Genomic DNA, 19,658 nt, shown 5'->3' with positions numbered 1-19,658 from the left:
AAAACTTAAACAAGGGATTGAAACACTGAAAAACAGAAATGTTTGAAATGCAAATGCTGCTCCATTTGCAGTCAACAAAACGTTACAAAGTCCAACAGACACCATGATTAACAGACAAGACCGTGGGAAGAGTTTCAGACATGGAAGCCTACTCGCCAACCCTCGAGCCCAATTTTAAAACTCGGCCAACTCTTCCTCCTCTCTTCTACTGGGATGTACTTTTTGCCAACAGTGCAGTATTCGGAAGGTCTGAGACCCTTACAGAATCATAGTAGAATCCAGTGCTGTGGTCAAAGTACAGGCCTGTGCTCTCGTTGTAGGTGAAGCTGGTCTGCGACACAGCAGCTTCTGCGGCAGCTCTCAGGCTTTCAGCGAGCGAGGACCCTTCAAGCAGCTTCTGCGGCAGCTCTCAGGCTTTCAGCGAGCGAGGACCCTTCAAGCAGCTTCCGCGGCAGCTCTCAGGCTTTCAGCGAGCGAGGACCCTTCAAGCAGCTTCTGCGGCAGCTCTCAGGCTTTCAGCGAGCGAGGACCCTTCAAGCAGCTTCTGCGGCAGCTCTCAGGCTTTCAGCGAGCGAGGACCCTTCAAGCAGCTTCTGCGGCAGCTCTCAGGCTTTCAGCGAGCGAGGACCCTTCAAGCAGCTTCCGCGGCAGCTCTCAGGCTTTCAGCGAGCGAGGACCCTTCAAGCAGCTTCTGCGGCAGCTCTCAGGCTTTCAGCGAGCGAGGACCCTTCAAGCAGCTTCTGCGGCAGCTCTCAGGCTTTCAGCGAGCGAGGACCCTTCAAGCAGCTTCTGCGGCAGCTCTCAGGCTTTCAGCGAGCGAGGACCCTTCAAGCAGCTTCTGCGGCAGCTCTCAAGCTTTCAGCGAGCGAGGACCCTTCAAGCGCTGAGCCTTCTGCTACCGCGGAAGCGCTCTCCTGCGGAGACATGCCACCAAGTGACACACTGTCAGCTAAGCTGGGCCCCAGGAAACGGAACCACGTGGATTTAGGACGGGCTTCAGTTTGTTTCCAGTTTGCAATGGAAGCGTATCGCCGTTAATTATGATCAGGACCATTCAAATGTTTTCTAATTTAACCTCGGCCCTAAATTTTGTCTTTTCTGTTTTTGCTGCAGATAAGACAGAGCCTGCACATGCGAGGCCAGTACTGTACTATGAGCTGCAATTTTCCCCAGAATTTATGCATCTTTCTTGTCTGAGTGTTAAAGACACTAAAGTAAATGGTAACAAGTATTCAAAGTTAAATGTGTGGTAAATCAAGGAAGGAACCATAAAGTACAGACTATGAGGTGCCTCTAAAACAAATGATCTAATTATTCGATATGTCAACAATAAAGGCACTTTAAAACTAGAGACAGAGAAACTCTAGATTAAACATTCATAAGTAAAACAACTGTGAAAACCATTCAGGAAATCTAAGTAATGAGGAGGCATTTCACACGCAGCCCTGGGATTGGTGGGTGAGGGAACAAGAGAGGAAACTGCGTTTTACTTCCGGGTGTGGCCAGCTTGCGTATGTACTTGGCAGGCTCAGGTCGGAGGACACTTTGTGCCTGAGAATTCAAGATCAGTGTGGGCAACAGAGGGCCACCCCATGTCAAAATAACCAATAACTACTTTGGGTTCAAACATGTAAAACGACACTGTTCTTGGGCCTCACTATCCTGTGTGACTGTAAACATGAGAGCCCCTGCACGCACTCACAGATATGGGTCAGAGAAAACTGTGTGCTCCTGGTTCTCTCTTTCTACCTTTATGGAGGTGGCAGAGTTAGGAACTGAACTCAGGCCGTCAGGCTTGTGTAACGGGCACCTTCTACCTCCGGGGTCACCGCACTGAGCTCCAAGGTTCATGGACTGAGCGAAACTGTACTGACAATATAGCTCATATAATCAATACAGAGAAATCATCACAACTGTAAATACACTCCCACTTGTGTTTTTTAGCAACCACGGCTGAGTGTGTGGTACAAACCTACGCTCTTAGGTACACACAGACCGAGGTCGGACTCTGCGGGGAACAAGGCCAACCTGAGCAACAAAGCGAAACTTTATTCCAAAAGACAAAGCAAACCTGGTGCTCTGTGCATAAGCATACATTTTATAACTCACTCACAACTACTTGTAATTCATGTTTGTATCCTACAGGACCAAGGAATCCTATCTTTCTCCCCACCTCCTGGACCTCGGGTTCATGGTTAGCCTTTATTACCTGTGAATCGGAGGTGAAGTGATCCTCGTGTCTGTGGTTAACACTTTCTGCCACCTCAGTACTATAGCTCTCACTGTCTATTCGTGACTCGGCTTTAGAGTCGAGAGCAGACGCTTGAACAAACTGACTCTGCTGTGCACACAGTTCTGTCTCTTTACTGGGAAGATTATCATCGTTATAATATGTCTGATAGTAATAGTCTGTAGAGACAAGAAACAAGCAAACAGCTGGTGAGTCTTCGGAAAAAGTTTAATTGTTAACTGCAAACAAATAGCAAACACAGACCTGCACGCACTGAACCCCTGAGTGTGGAACACAGAGCTCCATCCATTACATCTGGCCACAAGGCCAGGGCAGATGTAAGCAGGATGGGCGGAGGGTGGGGATCAGAAGGTTTATTGACAACATTATTCAGTATAATCAGTATGGGGGCCTATGGGGGAGGGGGATCCTAGCACTTGAGAGCCTGAGGTAAATGAAACCAACCTGGGCTACCCAGCAATTCCAGACTACCTTCATCTCCATACCGAGGACCTGACTCGAGCAACGAGAACACTTCGTGCAGCAGTGAAAACACACACAAGCACTGAGGAAATTGTAATATATTTCTAGCTTGTCATCCATAAATTGACCAAAAGAAGTGGCAAGAAATCTGTATCAGATTCTTCATATTTACATATTTTGTCTGTATTATTTTTAAAGAAACACTGCACCCGTGTGCCATGGATGTTCCGAGGGTACTAGACACAGAACACCTGAGCTTGACCAAGGAGCGTGGCTCTGTCTGTACTTCTACATCAGACGTTTGATTATCTTCATTTTTCCCACAACGCAGTATTTTACTAAGCTCTTCTACCTAAAAGGAAAAAAGAAGGCTTTAGGAAAAATAAGTCATAAAGCAATTAAAAATACACAACATTCTAACATCCTCAGAATATTACAAGGCATTTATCACGATTGGACTTTTAGACCTTTTTCAGCGACCCCACAACCATTCACAGGGCAAGGCTGGCCTCTGGCTTGCCTTAGCTCTTTCCTTCTCCTTCATTCCTTCCTTTTAAACACAGAGCTCAGTATTTTGCAAGCTGATAATGAACTTACAGGTCAAACCATCCCCTGGCTTCAGCCTCCCAGACAGTTACCATGCATACTACTGTGACCCACAGTATCGTCACACTCCTAGGTGAATACCCAAGTCACAGCTGGGCCTGGTGGTGAACACCTTCCATTCAAAGCCAGACAGGGCTACACAGTGAGACCCTGTCTAATGAGGGAAGGAAGAAGGAAGGGCAAACCATTCAAATCATCCCTCCAAAAACTAGGGATGGACCTCAGTGGTGGGCACGCCTGGTAATCATGAAGTGCTAGGCCCACTACAGAAGGAAAAGTCCAACTGAAGACAGTTCAAATACAGGTAAGTTCCACCCTTAGCTTGGACAAAAATAAAAGGTTTGCTCTCATAGTCTCAAAGGCCAACAACTCTTGCTACAATTTAAAACTACAAGTTTCCATCTGAATTGAATTTTCTACTACCAGAGACTCAGGAGTTATTTACTTAAATATATTTAAATGCTATTTATATGCTATATGGACTTTTTTCTTTGCTCTTATCATAAATAACTCCAGCAGAATAGAATGAGAACTCAGCAGCGGTGGCATTTTTCCTCTGTGCACTTTGTGCACTGAAGCACCCTTAAAAGATGCTGTGCAGCACATGCCCATGAGTGAACGGGAACTGCCCCATTCCACACACCTCTCCTCTGTCTGACAGGATCTTGGTCCCCGTAGTTAGTGATCAGTAAGGTTGAACACAGAAAGGCAGTGAGAGTGGATACATACAGGTTTTCTAGGTACCTAATGAACTGGGAGATCTCTCTTACTACCAGGAACCACAGACTAATTAGTGAGAACAAACTAATTAGTGAGAACGTTGAGGGGGCACTAGTTCTCAGTTTCATCCCTCAGCCTGTCGTCCCTTACCCTGGGAGGCCAAGTTCCTTGCCCTGGTGCTGACTGTCTGCCACCACCACTGCCATGAACTGGAATACTTAGTATCCACATTTGTACAGGAACTTTGAGTAACATCTTAATTCACACAACTGCCTTACAAAATAGTTGTCCTGATGCCAATGTCACACATGAAATGTCTTAAGAAACAAAGTAACTTATAACGGGCTTGTTAATCCCCAAACCAGACTATATTATGGCTATTAGGTTACCCTTTATTTACTGCTCCAAAAGAAATGTATTGAAAGACTTGGGACCAACAGATAACTAACTATACTCTACTGTCCCAGTACCCAGTAGGAATGTTGACTAGTTCTTGTTTTCAAACTTCATTGCTGTACGATGTTGTCACGCAGACTTTATAAACAACAGGGACACTCAAGATAGGAAAAGGGATTCCAAGCTCAGCATTAAGCAAACTCAAAAGGGAGTGGATGGATGTTGGTTCGTGCCTGAAATCCCAGTCTAGGAGGCTGAGACGGGATTGCCTGAGTTTGAGTCCAACTGGGGCTACATTCTAAGATCTAAGACAAGCTGACCTACCGAGTGAGATTCTGAAGTTTGAGGCTAGCATGGTCTACATAGTGAGCCAGAGCCAGAGCCAGAGAACCAGAGAGAGTCAGAGAGAGAGCCTGTGAAGGGCCAGAAAGTACCAAAAGAGAGAGAGGGGTTGTGGGTAAATTTTTGTGTGCCTGGATAGGTAATGGATGGTTGTACAGGTGGAGAGGTAGACACACAGACAGGTAGGAGACAGGGTCGTGATGTGTAGGCATGCGGGATATGTGGATATAGTAGCAGCCTGCTGTCATGGGAGGATTATGCAGATCCAGTAGCTGGGTTTGAATGCTACTCCAGTGGTCCAAGCACTGAGTAACACGCTCTGTGTTGCCATCAGAAAGAGGAGATGGTAAAGGACTGAATTCATAGTCTTAAAGGAGAGGACATTTTATTATTTCATTTTATATTATGTTTTAGACAGGGTCTCACTAGTATTCCTGGCTATCCTGGTACTCAACTATGTTGTCTAGGCTGGTCTCAGGCTCACAGAGGCTCACTTGCCTCTGCCTCCCAAGTACTGGGATTAAAGGTGTGACCATCACATGCAGCCCAATGGTTTATGTATAACATTAAAGTTGTGACTTCAGGGGTTGGGGATTTAGCTCAGTGGTAGAGCGCTTGCCTAGGAAGCGCAAGGCCCTGGGTTCGGTCCCCAGCTCCGGAAAAAAAAAAGTGCTTTAAAAAAAATTGTGACTTCAGTAAGATGGTTCAGTGGATAAAGGTGCTGTCACACACACACACACACACACACACACACACACACACACACACACACACTCAGTAAAATGTTAGAAGTTGTGTTGTATTGCCAGGTGTGGTGGTGCACATCTTTTATCCCAGCACTTGTGAGGCAGAGGTAGGTGGATCTCTGTGAGTTCAAGGTCAGCCTGGTCTACATAGTAAATTCTAGGGTAGTAGGGATGTTACAGAAAGAAATCCTGTCTCAAAAAAACCCAAACAACAACAGCAAAAGTTGTGCTGTGTAAACATATGTGGCTCACATGTTTATGTATACATGTGGAAGCCAGAGGACATCCTCAATTGTCATTTTAACTGTCATTCAAAAATCAAATGTCTTTGATTTAAAAATAGTATAATTTAATATATATGAGTACACTGCTCCTCTCTTCAGACACACCAGAAGAGAGCATCAGATCCCATTACAGATGGTTGTGAGCTACCATGTGGTTGCTGGGAATTGAACTCAGGACTTCTGAAAGAACAGTCAGTGCTCTTAACTGCTGAGCCATCTCTCCAGCCCAAACTTTTTTTTTAAGTGTGGGTTCTGGGCTTGAACTCGGATCCTAATGCTTGCTCAACAAGTGTTTACCCACTGAGCCATCACCTCTGCTCCCGACAGTACCATTTTCTGTGAACATCTAGCATCGGAATGCACACATAGTACTGGCATTTGGGCATTATGTGTGCTGAACCATCAAGGTAAAGGTCTGGGGTCTTTAGTGTATGAAGCAAGCATGCAAATGATCTGTATGATGCCCAGGTTCTTCAGGTTCGAGGGATCAAGGTCCCCTCAGGTGACAGCCTCCCCCATCTTGTGAGCAGGGGACTTGCAGCAGCCCTAAGACCACCTCTTCTTTGCTCCTGTGACTTGGTGTTCAAGCTCTCTGGTCACTGACCCTTTGAAGTTTGCATACTTGTGCGAGATCCCTGGATATAGGAATCATGATCTATTTCTTTGAACCTACAGCAGCAGGATTGGAATCCTGTGAGTCCCTGTTCCTTCATTGTGTGACAGCGCCCTTTGCATGTGCTTGTGTTCCCAGGATTGGAATGTCACATGGCACACCAGCAACCCTGACTTTACCAAGTGCTTTCAGAATACGGTCCTCACATGGGTGCCTTGTTTCTACCTCTGGTCCTGTTTCCCCCTCTACTTCCTCTATCTCTCTCGACATGACCGGGGCTACATCCAGATGACACACCTCAACAAAGCCAAAACTGTAAGTCACCTGGTGTCCCTCTGGGGTGGGGCATCCAGATACTTGTGTAGCACAGGTTAGCCTTGTGTAAAGAAGACAGAAGAATGTGGTAGATCAAGGCTGGGAATTTGGAGGCAAGCATAGGTCAAAACTCAGGCCACAGGACATTTGAGTGAAATCCTTAACCTCCATTGCCTCAGTTTCCCTGTGTTTACACTGGGGAAGATGGAAACTTTCTCAGGGGAGTCTCATAAGCTCTTTGTTTACTAAAGCAATTTCCTTGTATTTATTTATTTTGACTGTGGAAGTATTTTCAGGGCCGAGAGGATGGCTCACTGGGTAAAGTACTGCGCAATGTGAGGACCAGAATCCCCGTGAACATTGAGGTGGAAACAGAAATTCTCTGGGCAGGCTGGCTAGCCAGACTATCTGGAAAGGGATCCCAGGCTCAAATAAGAGACACTGAGTCGGGAGTAGAGTGAAAGGTGCCTCAGTGCGCACCTGTACCTACACACATGTGTGTCTCCCCACACAAGTACAAACATGACATTAACATGCTGAAAAGGTTATGGTCCTGAAATTAGTTTAGGTTATAGGGAAACTGCAAGAATAATACCAGAGCCTGTGCCGGCCCCTCTGCCAAGGCTCCCATTGGCCAGCCTTTCCACTCTTGTCATTTGTTTCTTTCTTAGTCTCTGCTTTCTCCACATGTACATATTTCGGTCATTTTTTTTTTTAAATTTGGCCATCAGTGAAGAGGTGACATGCCCTTGTGTTCTCTAATTCATTATTTTTATTTCTTTGAGGCAGGTTCCTACTTTGGAACCCAGGCTGGCCTGAGATCCCCTGCCTTGCCCCTTCCTTCATTCCAGGGTTTCAGATCACTATGCCTGGCTTGTCCATCAATCATTAGTGTTTCTTTCCTAAAATTGGACTGTTCTTTTATTAAGTATCACCAGTGACAGGTAGGGATAGAACCATCTCGAAGTTGTGACTAGAGGTCAGATTCTGAGCAAGGTACTAGGGGTATGAGAATTACACAGCTGGGAACGGTGAAATAAACCTCTCATCCTAGGACCTGGGGGGCTAAGGCAGGAAAATCCGGAGTTCAAAGCCAGCCTGGGCTCCATAGTGAGGCCCTGTCATGAAGAAAGAGAAAGGGTAAGAAGCTGACTCTTTATCTGAGAACCTTGGAGGTTAGCTGGTGTCCTCATGGTGACATTTTTGGGGTGCTCAGAGAGATCCCAGGATTGCTGCTGAAACATATCATGATGTCCCTTTTCTTCCAGGCCTTAGGATTCTTTCTGTGGATCATCTGCTGGGCAGACCTCTTCTACTCTTTCTGGGAAAGAAGTCAGGGAATGCTCCTAGCCCCGGTGCTACTGGTCAGCCCGACACTGCTAGGCATCACCATGGTGAGGGTTGGCTGGTGGGGCTGGCAGCAAGAAATGGAGGACGTGGGCTGTGGTGTGGCTGAGTGGTAGAGTGTTTGCCTGGCATGAGCAAGGTCATGAGTTCCATCTATAAAAGAGAAGCTGCGTTGTGAGCCAAACATGGTGGCACATGCTTTCATTCTAGCACTTGGAGAGATGTGGAGGGCAAGGCCAGTCTGGCTGTAATAGTGAACTTGAGGCCAGCCTGGGCTATATGGGAGCCTTGTTTCACAAAACCAAGAAATAGGGGCTAGAGAGATGCTCAGTGGCTAAAAGTGCTTGCTGTTCCTGCAGAGGACTCAGATTTGGTTCTGCCATGTACATTGAGTGGCTCACAACCCTTTGTAATGCAAGCTGTAGGGGAATCCTCTTCAGACCTTGCGGGTACTCGAATATATTTGGTATACACATAGATGCATACACATACCAATAAATAAAAATAAAAAATCTGAAAGGAACAAAACTTAAACCTAAAACCAATACACAATACTGAAGAAATGGCTCAGAGGATAAAGATGCTAGTGGTATAAATCCCATGCAAAGGAGGGAGAAGGGAACCATCTATGTGCTCTGACTTCCAATGTTCGTTATGGCATGTGTGCACACACACAATAATAAAACATATTAAAACCTCAACAAAACATGCAGAATCTGTAATGTTAGGGAAGCCGTCAGCAGCAGCTGCGTTGCCTACCCTGACCTGCAGCTCCCTGCATCTTTAAGTGCAGCTCACAGAATGTCATTTATAGGAGTTTTTCAGGAGTGGTGGACTGGGAGTCCTCGAGAAGGCTTTAGGGACGTAATGTAAGAATGGCCCCTAGGATCCTACATGTAAGCAACACAGACAGCTGTGACTTTAAATTTACAGATAGACGGTGAATGTGTTTGAGTCCGGTAGGACTCTTGGTATTGTGCTTGAGCTCGAGGTCATTTTAGAGTGGGACAGGCACCATGTGTCTCCTCTTACAGGTGAGAGGCCCAGGGCTGTGGATGAGGTCATGGGTAGCTGAGCCACACTTGGGTCCTGTGCGAAACCCAGAAGGGTTTTAGAGAGAGAGACCTTGGCAGCTGGAAGAAGAGGAGGAAGAGCAAGCTTAGAGCAGACTTGGGGGCAGAGAATCAGTTTATCTGAAGGGTTGGAGCTGAAAGGACATATACAGGGAAGAACAGGCTGTAAGTCAGGAACAGTGGAGGCTCAGGAGGGAGGGGTGGTGACAACGAAGACACGGTGGTGCTGACGGCTGTGTTAACCAGGTGTCAGGCACAAGACTAACTCCTGAATGACCTATGTTCATGTATTTGCACATTCTTCTCATGTTGTAGTTAAGTGAGTGGAAGTCCAGAGAAGTGAAGGAGGTGGGCCAAGGTCACAAAGCCAGGAAATGGTAGAGCCACATTCCCATGCTGCTCTGATGTCTGTGATGGCTCTTGGCTTATTTTCTGGCTCTCTGGCTGGGCTCGATTCCTTGCGGGCACTTAGCAAACATATTCTTGCCCTGACTATGTGTGAGATAAAAATGTGTGGCCTGGCTGAGCACAAAGAGATCAAATGGTGTCTCTATAAAAGACTAAAGCTGTGTGTCCTGATCTGTGGAGATCTGAGCAGGGAGCTCTGAATTTGGATCTGGGGCTCGTACTTAAGGAAACTTCAGTGAAGGGAAGAAGAGTGGAGCTGAAGCCCAAAGGGTAAATAGGATGAAGGGACTGAGGGCAGAGGACCATTCTGTTGAGAGCAGCAGATCCAACATTCAGGGTAAGGAAGAAATGGAGGCTTGGCCTGAGTGCCTGGGACAGGCAATGGAGAGGAGGAGATGAGAGAGGATGTTCCAGTAGGAGGTAGAGGGCCCCAAGGCACTGCAGCCTCACAGTGAGTGGGGTCTGCTCTGCATTGTCTCCTCTCAAAGCTGGATCTCACCTCTAAACTGAGCTTTCCTCACATCCCTGTTCGGGTCTTACTGGAATCCCGTGACTCAGAGACTGGAGGACGGCTTAGTCGTTAAGAGCACTTGCTGCATAAGCATTAAGAGCTGTTCAGATCTCCAGCACCCATGTAAAAAGTCTGGCGTGCCACACATATCTTTAATTGGAAAGCAGAGGCAGCTTGGTCACCAACCTAGCTCTAAATTAAATGAGAGGTTCTGTGTCAAGAGAATAAGGCAGAGAGTGAGAGAGCAGAATACTCAGAATCATCCTCTGGACTCTGCCCAAGTGCACCCATGCAGACATGTGCATATATACTACACACTGTCACACGATACACACAGATAATAAAAAGAAAGATACCTTTAGAAAATGACTACAGCTCTTTAGGTAGCTGCTGTGGTACCGTTGTGACTGGGCTAAGGCCTCCTCTCCAGGCAGCTCTTGGACCCCTGAGACATGCTTACTCAGACACCATGGGACCCTGCAGTCCTGCCTCTCTAACCTCTTGTATACTTTTCGCTTCCAGCTGCTCGCCACCTTTTTAATTCAGTTTGAGCGAAGGAAAGGAGTCCAGTCCTCAGGGATAATGCTTACTTTCTGGCTTGTAGCCCTACTCTGCGCCCTTGCCATCTTGAGATCTAAGATCATCTCTGCCTTAAAAAAGGTAATCGGGAGAGATGCTTCCTCCATTTTGTATGGTCATGTGTTGCCATGGGAATCACAGGTTGGGGACCAAATAGGTTCTGCTGCTTTTCCAGGAACATCTCTACTCTAGACCCTTCTTCCTGTCTACAGGCAAATGCTAACTCACACTATACTTCTGTCTGTAGTGCCTCTGTAAGCTGGCCGGGTTGGAGCTGAGCTGAGCTGGGAGCTATGTTTGCCCAGTGGCTGCTCCCCAAGTACCCTAGACATGTTGACCTTGGTGCTACCAACTGTAACTCTGACAGGAAGTTGTTGAGGCTGGCTCCTTGTGCCACTCTCAAAACATTTGAAGAGTATACACTTCTTGGCTAGTCTGTCATTTCTTGTTATCTGGGAGCTAGAGACTGGCAAGAGCATGGAGGAGGATGGAGGGAGGGAGCATGGAGGAGGGAGGATAGATGTGGAGCACTTATGAAAGAACAAGGACAGTGGACAGGGACAGTGGCTGGCACAGTTGAGTTTGTATTTTCCTAAGTGCTTCTTCAGGGACTGCACATTTCTCATGAATAATCTGAGGACCATGGCCCAGTGACTCTGATGAGGCACCTGTACCTCAGCACTGACAAGTGGACAGAGGCTTCTTCATTGTGGGGCACTCTCCTGTGCTTTGTAGGATATCTAGGGCCATCCTGGCCTCCATGCCCTTAGCTCCTGGTGTGTCAGGAGCTAATGTCAAACATTCCCAGAATCTACTAGAATTGTTGTCTGGCAGGCAAAACCACCCTTGGTGGAGGACTACTGGTAAGTTCAGCAGTGGAGAAGCCAGGGCATAGAAAGGTTAAGTAAATGGATAAGGTCCCATAGCCAGAAGGAGCAGAGCAGATCTATTCCACTCCCTGCTGTCAAGGAACAGGAGATGGAGCCACCTTCCTTCTGTTTTGTTTTCAGGGGAGGGAAATGTGGGGAGGTCTGTGGCAGGGGAGGTGGCTGTCTGCAGCCTGCTCTTCGGGCTTATCTTAATCCTTTTTCTCTTGCTGTAACCAAATCCATAGTCAGGCTGATTAAGAGAAAACAGAGGTTTATTGAGCTTGTGGTTCTGAAGGCTGAGAGGTCTGAGGTTTTGGGGCAGCATCTGGAGAAGGCTTTGCTGGCAGATTTCCTGCAGAGGCCCATGATGGGCCATTTCCCACCATCATGGGCCCTCGCCACTGAACACCATTACCTGTGACTTGAGGATTTGGTGAATCATATGTACCCTGCCTTCAGGGAAGATTATGTTAATCTGTGTCCCTGTCTTCTCCCCTCTAAGGATGCTCAAGTGGACATGTTTCGAGATTCTGCATTCTATCTCTACTTCACCCCCGTGTTCATTCAGCTCGTGCTGTCCTGCTTCTCAGACAGCTCACCCTTGTTCTCTAAAACTGTCCGTGACCCGTAAGTGTGACCCAGGCATGTATGCCCAGGTGGAGAGAAATAGGCAGTTGTAGCTAACTCTGATTGGGCTCAGGTCCTGAACCCAACACCATCTAGGTACTCGTTCTGAGTCCCACTTCACTAATGCAGACTCACAGTCCTTTCTTGCAGAAGCCCATAGCAAAACCATTCTTCTCACTTGTCAGGTAGAAACCTGTGCTTGGATATACCAGTGTCCTGGGCTGTGCCTTACAAGCCAGCTGGCAACTTTTACTTAGCATGGTGATTTTAGAAAATGTGAGTAGCTTCTGGAGAAGGTGGTAGCTGGATCAACCAGATGACCTCCCAGCTCTGACCCAGACCCCTGCTGGGGAAGATTGAGTCTACAGCATTCCTACCTCACCACAGCCCCTTTCTGTATTGCAGGTTGGTATTGTGGGTCGTACAGGAGCTGGGAAATCATCTCTCACCCTGGGTTTGTTCTGGATCAATGAGTCTGCAGAAGGAGAGATCATCATTGATGGGATAAACATTGCTAAGATTGGCCTGCACAACCTGCGCTTCAAGATCACCATCATTCCACAGGTAAGTGAGGCTGGTGGGTCCTGTACCCTGAAGCTACATGCTCTGCCTCCGTAGACTAAACCAAGTGGAAGTGGGGATGGTGTTTTTACATTCATATACTCATCGAGAGGAAGGGAACAGAGCATGTATGTGAAGGTCAGGACAGTTTGCAGGAGTTGTTTTCTCCTTTTACATGTAGATTCTGAGAATCAAATTCAGGTCATCAAGCTTGGTGGGATGTGCCTTTAGTCATGGAGACCATGGCTAGGTTTTGTGTTTTTCATGTTTAGCCATCTGCATGGAATACCAGTCATAGATTTTCATCCCTAAATGCACATCTATTTTCCTAGCCTTTTCTTGGCATTAGTTAGTATGTCATCTAGACATGGCTGTGTACAGGAGCTGTGAGTAGGTTATGTGAAAATACTGTACCATTTCATACAGAGAACCAGAGCATCTATGGATTTTGGTGGTGGTAGGGCTCAGTAAGACACTGTCCTCTGCCAGTGTGTTAATCTGGAGCTGAGCTACAGATGATTTCTAAGCCAATTCCTATGGGTATGAATTCCCTAATGTGTTGCTTGTGCTTAGGATTCTCTTTAAGTTTCTCTGAAAGTCTCTTTTGGAGGTAGGTTGAGTGATTAGTTCTTTTTCTATAGCTCTGATGAAATACCACTGCTAAAAGCAACATAGAGGGTTTGCATACTGAAAATTTGGAGAAATTTTGTAAAAGTACTAGTTTTAGTTCAGTTATCCCAGGGGTTCTCAGACATTTTCTGTTGTAAAAATCCCCCAGCGTTCATGCTTTGGAGGCCTCTAAAAGCTCTGTCTGCTCCGGTGTATATAGCGCATGCCCTGCATCTCTGAGCGTCCCTTGCTCAGTGTGGTGTGGTTGTCATCTCCTCTTAGTTACTTTTCTGATCGCTGTAACAAAATACCTGACAGAATCAACTTGTATGAAGAGAGGTTTATTTTGGTTCATAGTATCACAGGATTGCTGTCCATCCTAGTAGGGAAAACATGGTCATGCGGTAGGATATGTGTGGTGATGGCTTCTCCATGTCAAGGAAACAGGAATTAGCCAGAATCAAAGTCAAGTGTATCCTTGAGAGGTTTGCCTCAGCAAACTACTTCTTCCAGCCAGGCTCCACCTCCTTGCATCCCAGAATAACACCACCAACTGGGGAACAAGTGCTCAAAGCATCCATCTGTGGGGAACCTCCAGATCTAAACTCTTGTATGTGCCATCTACTGTTTTTGCATAGGATCCTGTTTTGTTCTCGGGTTCCCTCCGCATGAACCTGGACCCTTTCAGTCAGTATTCTGATGAAGAAGTCTGGATGGCTCTGGAGCTTGCTCACCTGAAGGGCTTTGTGTCAGCCTTGCCTGACAAGCTGAACCATGAGTGTGCAGAAGGTGGAGAGAATCTGAGGTAAGTAGGCAAACATGAACTGTTTGTGGAAAGATTCTACCCACTTGCTCTATCCATCATCATGGAAACCAGCTCCTATCTTGTTTCAGTGCTAGGATGGTCAACCAGTGGCTGTGTTGCTTATCTTGGCTGGGGCAGGGTTTGGGGGTGCTTTTGACCATTGGCTGATCTACTTGTCCTCAGTGAATATTCTCAATGTCCATTCCCATGTCAAGATTCTACTGGCCAGAATACAGCAAATACATAGGCGAATGCCATCATTAAACCTGAACTGAGAACAGGACCCCCGTTGAAGGAATCTTAGAAAGAACTAAAAGAGCTTGAAGGGGCTTGAGACCCCATATGAACAACAATGCCAACCAACAGAGCTTCCAGGGACTAAGCCACTACCCAAAGACTATACATGGACTGACCCTGGACTCTGACCTCATAGGTAGCAATGAATAGCCTAGTAAGAGCACCAGTGGAAGGGGAAGACCTTGGTCCTGCCAAAACTGAACCCCCAGTGAACGTGATTGTTGGGGAGAGGGCGGTAATGGGCGAAGGATGGGGAGGGGAACACCAATAGAGAAGGGGAGGGGGAGGAGCTAGGGGGATGTTGGCCCGGAAACTAGGAAAGGGAATAACAATCGAAATGTAAGTAAAAAATACCCAAGTTAATGAAGATGAAAAAAAAATATTCTACTGGCCATTCATTGGCCAATATCCCATTGGCTGAGTCCAGCCAGTGCTAAGGCCTCTGTAGCTGAGCCCCCTTTGCTGTCTTTGTCACCCACACTGAATGGAGCTGGTACTTTGAATATCACTTTTGAGCCTTTTGTTGGGAATGCTCCTAAGCTTGTTTCCTGCTCACCAGGAAATAACCAGGTATAACAATTGATTAGTAATATCCATCCTATGTATGGATATGGGGATTGGCCTTGTTCTTCTGCCCAAAGCCCACCCCAAGACTATCTGCCAGCCTTCTTCGCCTGAAGCCTAATTCAGGATCAGGGTAGCTTGAGCCCCTCTCTCTGAGTTTTTCTCCATTCCTAGTGTGGGGCAGCGACAGCTTGTGTGCCTGGCCTGGGCTTTGCTGAGGAAGACAAAGGTTCTAGTGTTGGACGAGGCTACAGCAGCTGTGGATCTGGAGACAGATGACCTTATTCAGTCCACCATCTGGACGCAGTTTGAAGACAGTACTGTGCTCACTATTGCTCATCGGCTGAATACCATAATGGACTATACAAGGTGAGGCCCTCAGAGTGGATCTGTGGGCTTGCAGGGTTAATCCTGTTTCTGTCCGTCCGTCCGTCCGTCCGTCCGTCCATCCATCCATCCATCCATCCATCCATCACCATCCATCCTTATGCTCAGGGGCATTCCCAGTTGGTGGAACTCTTCTGTCACAGGAAGAACAGGTTATCAAACATATTCATATACATGAGATACCTGATGTGGGCTCCATATTATTCTTGACTCTGGGGTCCCCTGTCAGACAAGGCATATGGACCATCTTAAGGACCAGGGCACTTACTTAAGAGAGAGAGACAACGATCACAGCAACAAACGCTGATTTCAAAGAGAGATATGTGCTAGGTACAAGTGATAACAAGGAGGTGGGAAGGCAGGTACCAGCTAACCCCATCTCTCCAGCCTCTAGAGTTTATAATAGTTCTTGCAGAGCAAGCAACTCACAGATATCAGTTGCATCTCCTTACATAACGCTAACATCTGTGTCCCTCCCCATGCAGGGTGATTGTCCTGGACAAAGGAGAAATTCGGGAGTGTGGTGCACCCTCTGAGCTCCTGCAGCAAAGAGGCGTCTTCTATAGCATGGCCAAGGATGCTGGCTTGGTGTGAACTGATCTCTGGCATATCTGATGAGGACTGCAGGGCCAGGATCCCAGTGTCCAGGCATGAGCCAGCAACCCTGGAAACCTACACTCCCCAGAGAAAAACCAAAAATTGAAAGAAAACCAAATTAAAAGGAAGCAAAACACATAAAGCATCAGTCACAGTTTGCCCCAGCCTGGATCTGACCTCGAAGAAGCCGGAAGACAGATGTGCCCCACTTCAAACACGTCTGGCTTCTGGCACCACTTGTGAGGCTCCCTGAAAGTTCACCCATGCTCCTGCTGTATCCCAAAGCAAGGCCATGAGCAGCCAAACACACTAGTGACCAAACACAAGCCACTGCCTCATGCCTCTTCAGCCACATTTATAGAGGCCAAGCCAGAGCCTCTCCTGGCCCTGCCAGCTCTTCTGTCACCTACAGTCCTGTTGGTGACAGAAGAGTGTATCTTGCCTTCAGGTCTTGCAGTTGAAAGCATGGAAACCAAAACAAACGAACAAAAAAGAGAGAAAGAAAGAAAACTCCTAAAAATCCTGTCCCTGTTATGTCAGTGATGTCCCCCTCCTGCCATCTGGTCTTCACACACTCTGACACCGTTCCCTACATTCAGCAGTGTTCACAGTATGAGCTGTAGACACAGCTTTGTGAAGGGACCTGGTCAAACAGGCTTAGAACCAGGCCAGGCAACACTCCCTTCACAAGGACTTCTACCCTGCCCCTGCTTTCCGTTTCTTTCTGTCCGTAGGTGGAGAGGGCTCATGCCTCACATAACATATGAATAGTTATAAGCAGCAAAAGTCAAGAGCAGGAGGGATGAACTGGCAAGAATCTGGTATCAAAGACTGCCAGAGTCTCCTATAGGACAAGAAGAGAACCATTCACAGATATCAATGATTTCTACCCCCTACTTTTGAGCATTGTTTCTGGAAGAAAGATAGTCCCAAGAATTTGATGTCTAGGAAGGAGGTACTAGATTCAGGAAGCGGCCATGCCCAGCTCTGTACTTGATCCTCAGTCTGAATACTTCAAAGTGGTTCTCTAGGTGTGTGGGTTACAGACCAAAGAGAGACCCCCATGGGCAGCAAGAACTTGATTCCAGCCACAGTTCATACTTGCTATGAATTTTGGCTCTGATTTTGGTCCCAGAGAAGTATCCTTTTTCTTTAGGTGGCGATATATATGTGTGTGTGTGTGTGTGTGTGTGTGTGTGTGTGTGTGTGTGTGTATATATATGTATATATATATATATGGTGTTATACATATATATTTAACAAGTTTGCATACATGACAGAACAACATAAAATATAGCCTTTAACATCCAGAAACACCTGAGTCAGGTCCCAAGACAGGTTGAGCACAGGCTCTATAACAGTGGTTGGGGATCTGAACCCCACATAGGCTTCAGGAGGCTTAATTAAGACAGGAGGGCCTTGAATGGGTGTCTCTTTAAGAAAAACAGTCTACACAAATCTTTATTTTGACACTAAAAGATTACATATCCATTCCAACAGCTTTTCCTGTCCTGGCGACCCAATAAGTTACACACTGGCACTTGGAGGCTAATACGCAGGTGATCACTGGTAACTTCCCACGGAGACCCCCAGAAGGACACCTTGGGGCATAGGCTGGGGGGACAGCTGCAGTGGAACCTTCCTTCCAGATTACTACATCAGAAAAAGCAGCATGGTTCTTGGGGGCTGGGCAACAGGTGGGACTTCCTGGATCCAAGGCCAAGGTCTAGTTGCTCAGCAAGGCACCCTGAGGGCAGCGATGATGGTTCCGGTGCCTTCAATGGGGCCTTTCTCACAGTTGCACAATGCCCATGGCTCCAGATTCCCTAAGATTATTTGCTAGTTGCCTCTTTGCTACTGTGGCCAGTTGGAGGTTTTGAGGAATTAGCTTTGATCCAAGGGTACTCAAGGACTTCTGCTAATGTTAGCCTTTGGCTTGAGTTGTGTTTTAACTGTCATGAAATGAGGTCCCTGGCTCCCTCTGTCACAAAGTCAGGGAATGTGAATTCAACCCGTGATATCCTTCTGTAGGTCTCCTGATAAGTGTGTGTCTCAAAGGTATCCCCTCAAAGGTATCCCCACTAGGAATTCATAGCAGAGCACACCCAGGCTCCAGAGATCCACCTCCTCATCATGCATCTGCCCTTCAATCATCTCCGGGGGCAGGTAGTCCACGGTGCCGTACAGCGTGGGTCTCCTGGAAGATGGAGCATGCGCAGACCACCCGAAGTCTGCGAGCTTCAACTCCCCATTTGAGCCAAGCAGCGGGTTCTCTGGCTTGATGTCTCTGTGGATGACTCTCTTTGAATGGCACTAGGACAAAGCATTCGCCAACTCCGTGATGTAGGTAGCTATTCTCTGCTCGTCAAACTTGGAGAGTTTTTGAAGCTCTCTATACACTGTTCCAAGGGGCGCATATTCTAGAATTAGATAAACTCTGGTGGCGTCATGGGAATACCCATACAACCCGAGGATGTTGGGGTGCCGCAGGTGGGACTGGATCTCCACTTCTCTCCGAAGCTGGTGCTCCACACCTGCTTCTCCAGCTGTACTTTAAACAGCATCTTCAGAGCCAGGATGAACTTGCTTTGCTTCTCCCTCGCCAAATAGACATTTCCAAACTTCCCTTTTCCTAGTGGGCGGCCAATGTCAAAATCTTCCAAAGTCCACTCCCTTCTTTTTGAGTCTTCAGTTTTCTGGATGGATGTCTGTTCCTTTTCAGAATTTCCCGAGGCTGCAGGCTGTGGCTGCTCACTCTTCTGGGGGGTTACTTAGCCGGGACGCAGGTCGAGGAACGCTGGCAGCTGGCAACTGCTTTAGCACTGACTTCTGACCTGCGACAGGTTTCTGTGCTTGTGGAGGGACACGCTGGGAGTTGGAAGGACACAGGACCCACTGGGCCTGGCCACTGCTCGCTGATCCTGGGTGCTGAGAAGGAATCTGCTCAGTCACCAAGACTCGTTTCGGACCGAAGGGAACTGTGGTCTTAACAGGCCTGGAGACACAGTTTTCTTTACATCTGTCCATGTCACCCCGGTGCCACTCAACCTTCGGTTTGCAGCATCCAGGCTCGTCCTCACCAGCCCGGTCCCCTTCCGACTCACAGGCAGGAACCCGCTTTATATTTATTTTTTATAAGTTAATACCATCCTTTCACTTTAAAGGACCCAGATTTCTCCTGAGAGTTTCTGTAATGACACTGGAAATGTCACTATTTGATAATAATTTGCAGTAAAGAAAAATATTTTACTTCTTTCTAAACCACTTTATTTGTTATTGGGGGGTGGGGCACAAGGACTCCAACCTCTACTCTGGAAGACCCAGGCCAGGACAGCTGTGATACTGGAGAGGTGGCTGCACAGTTGATGCTTCCTCCTTTCACAGAGGTCTAAAGTTCAGTTCTCAGCACTGTGTTCAGTGTCTTACAACTGCCTATATCTCTAGCTCCAAGGGGCCAGTGCCCCTTTCTGGGCAAATTAAAAATAAAAACAAGGTGGGGGAAACCAAGGTTAAGAGCTGCCCGGATCTGGCAATGAGTCGGAATGGCAAAGTACACAAATGTCTAGGCTTGAGTCCTGCTGTCATTCTTTTTCTTGGACATGTGACCCTAGGCAAGCTGTGTGCCTCAGTCACAAGTGTCCCAAAAACTTCTTTGTAGTGGGTGGAGCTGATTTGTTATGACATTGCTT

The 19,658-nt window shown here is 47.1% G+C and overlaps 1 protein-coding gene and 1 pseudogene across 2 annotated transcripts; one reads left to right on the top strand and one right to left on the bottom strand.

The window, feature by feature from the left end:
* The first annotated feature begins 213 nt into the window (after positions 1 to 213).
* LOC120095234 (multidrug resistance-associated protein 1-like) lies at positions 214 to 16,049 on the top strand. Its single transcript, XM_087574833.1, has 10 exons — positions 214 to 247; positions 321 to 934; positions 6,559 to 6,735; positions 8,004 to 8,129; positions 10,597 to 10,734; positions 12,025 to 12,149; positions 12,518 to 12,713; positions 13,958 to 14,124; positions 15,160 to 15,354; positions 15,858 to 16,049. The coding sequence occupies exons 1-10, from the start codon at positions 214 to 216 to the stop codon at positions 15,964 to 15,966; spliced, it is 1,881 nt and encodes a 626-aa protein (XP_087430959.1). The 3' UTR covers positions 15,967 to 16,049.
* Positions 16,050 to 17,781: 1,732 nt separating this feature from the next.
* Positions 17,782 to 19,226, bottom strand: Aurka-ps2 (aurora kinase A, pseudogene 2; annotated as a pseudogene). The gene has a single exon (XR_015631376.1). The product of XR_015631376.1 is annotated as an aurora kinase A, pseudogene 2 (transcript).
* Positions 19,227 to 19,658: the final 432 nt, after the last annotated feature.

The sequence above is a fragment of the Rattus norvegicus genome, chromosome 10 (assembly GCF_021556685.1).
Source record: "Rattus norvegicus strain SHRSP/BbbUtx chromosome 10, alternate assembly SHRSP_T2T, whole genome shotgun sequence".
NCBI classification, from domain to species: domain Eukaryota; kingdom Metazoa; phylum Chordata; class Mammalia; order Rodentia; family Muridae; genus Rattus; species Rattus norvegicus.
The sequence above is the reverse complement of the archived record's forward strand: the minus strand, read 5'-3'. Positions and strand labels throughout refer to the sequence as shown.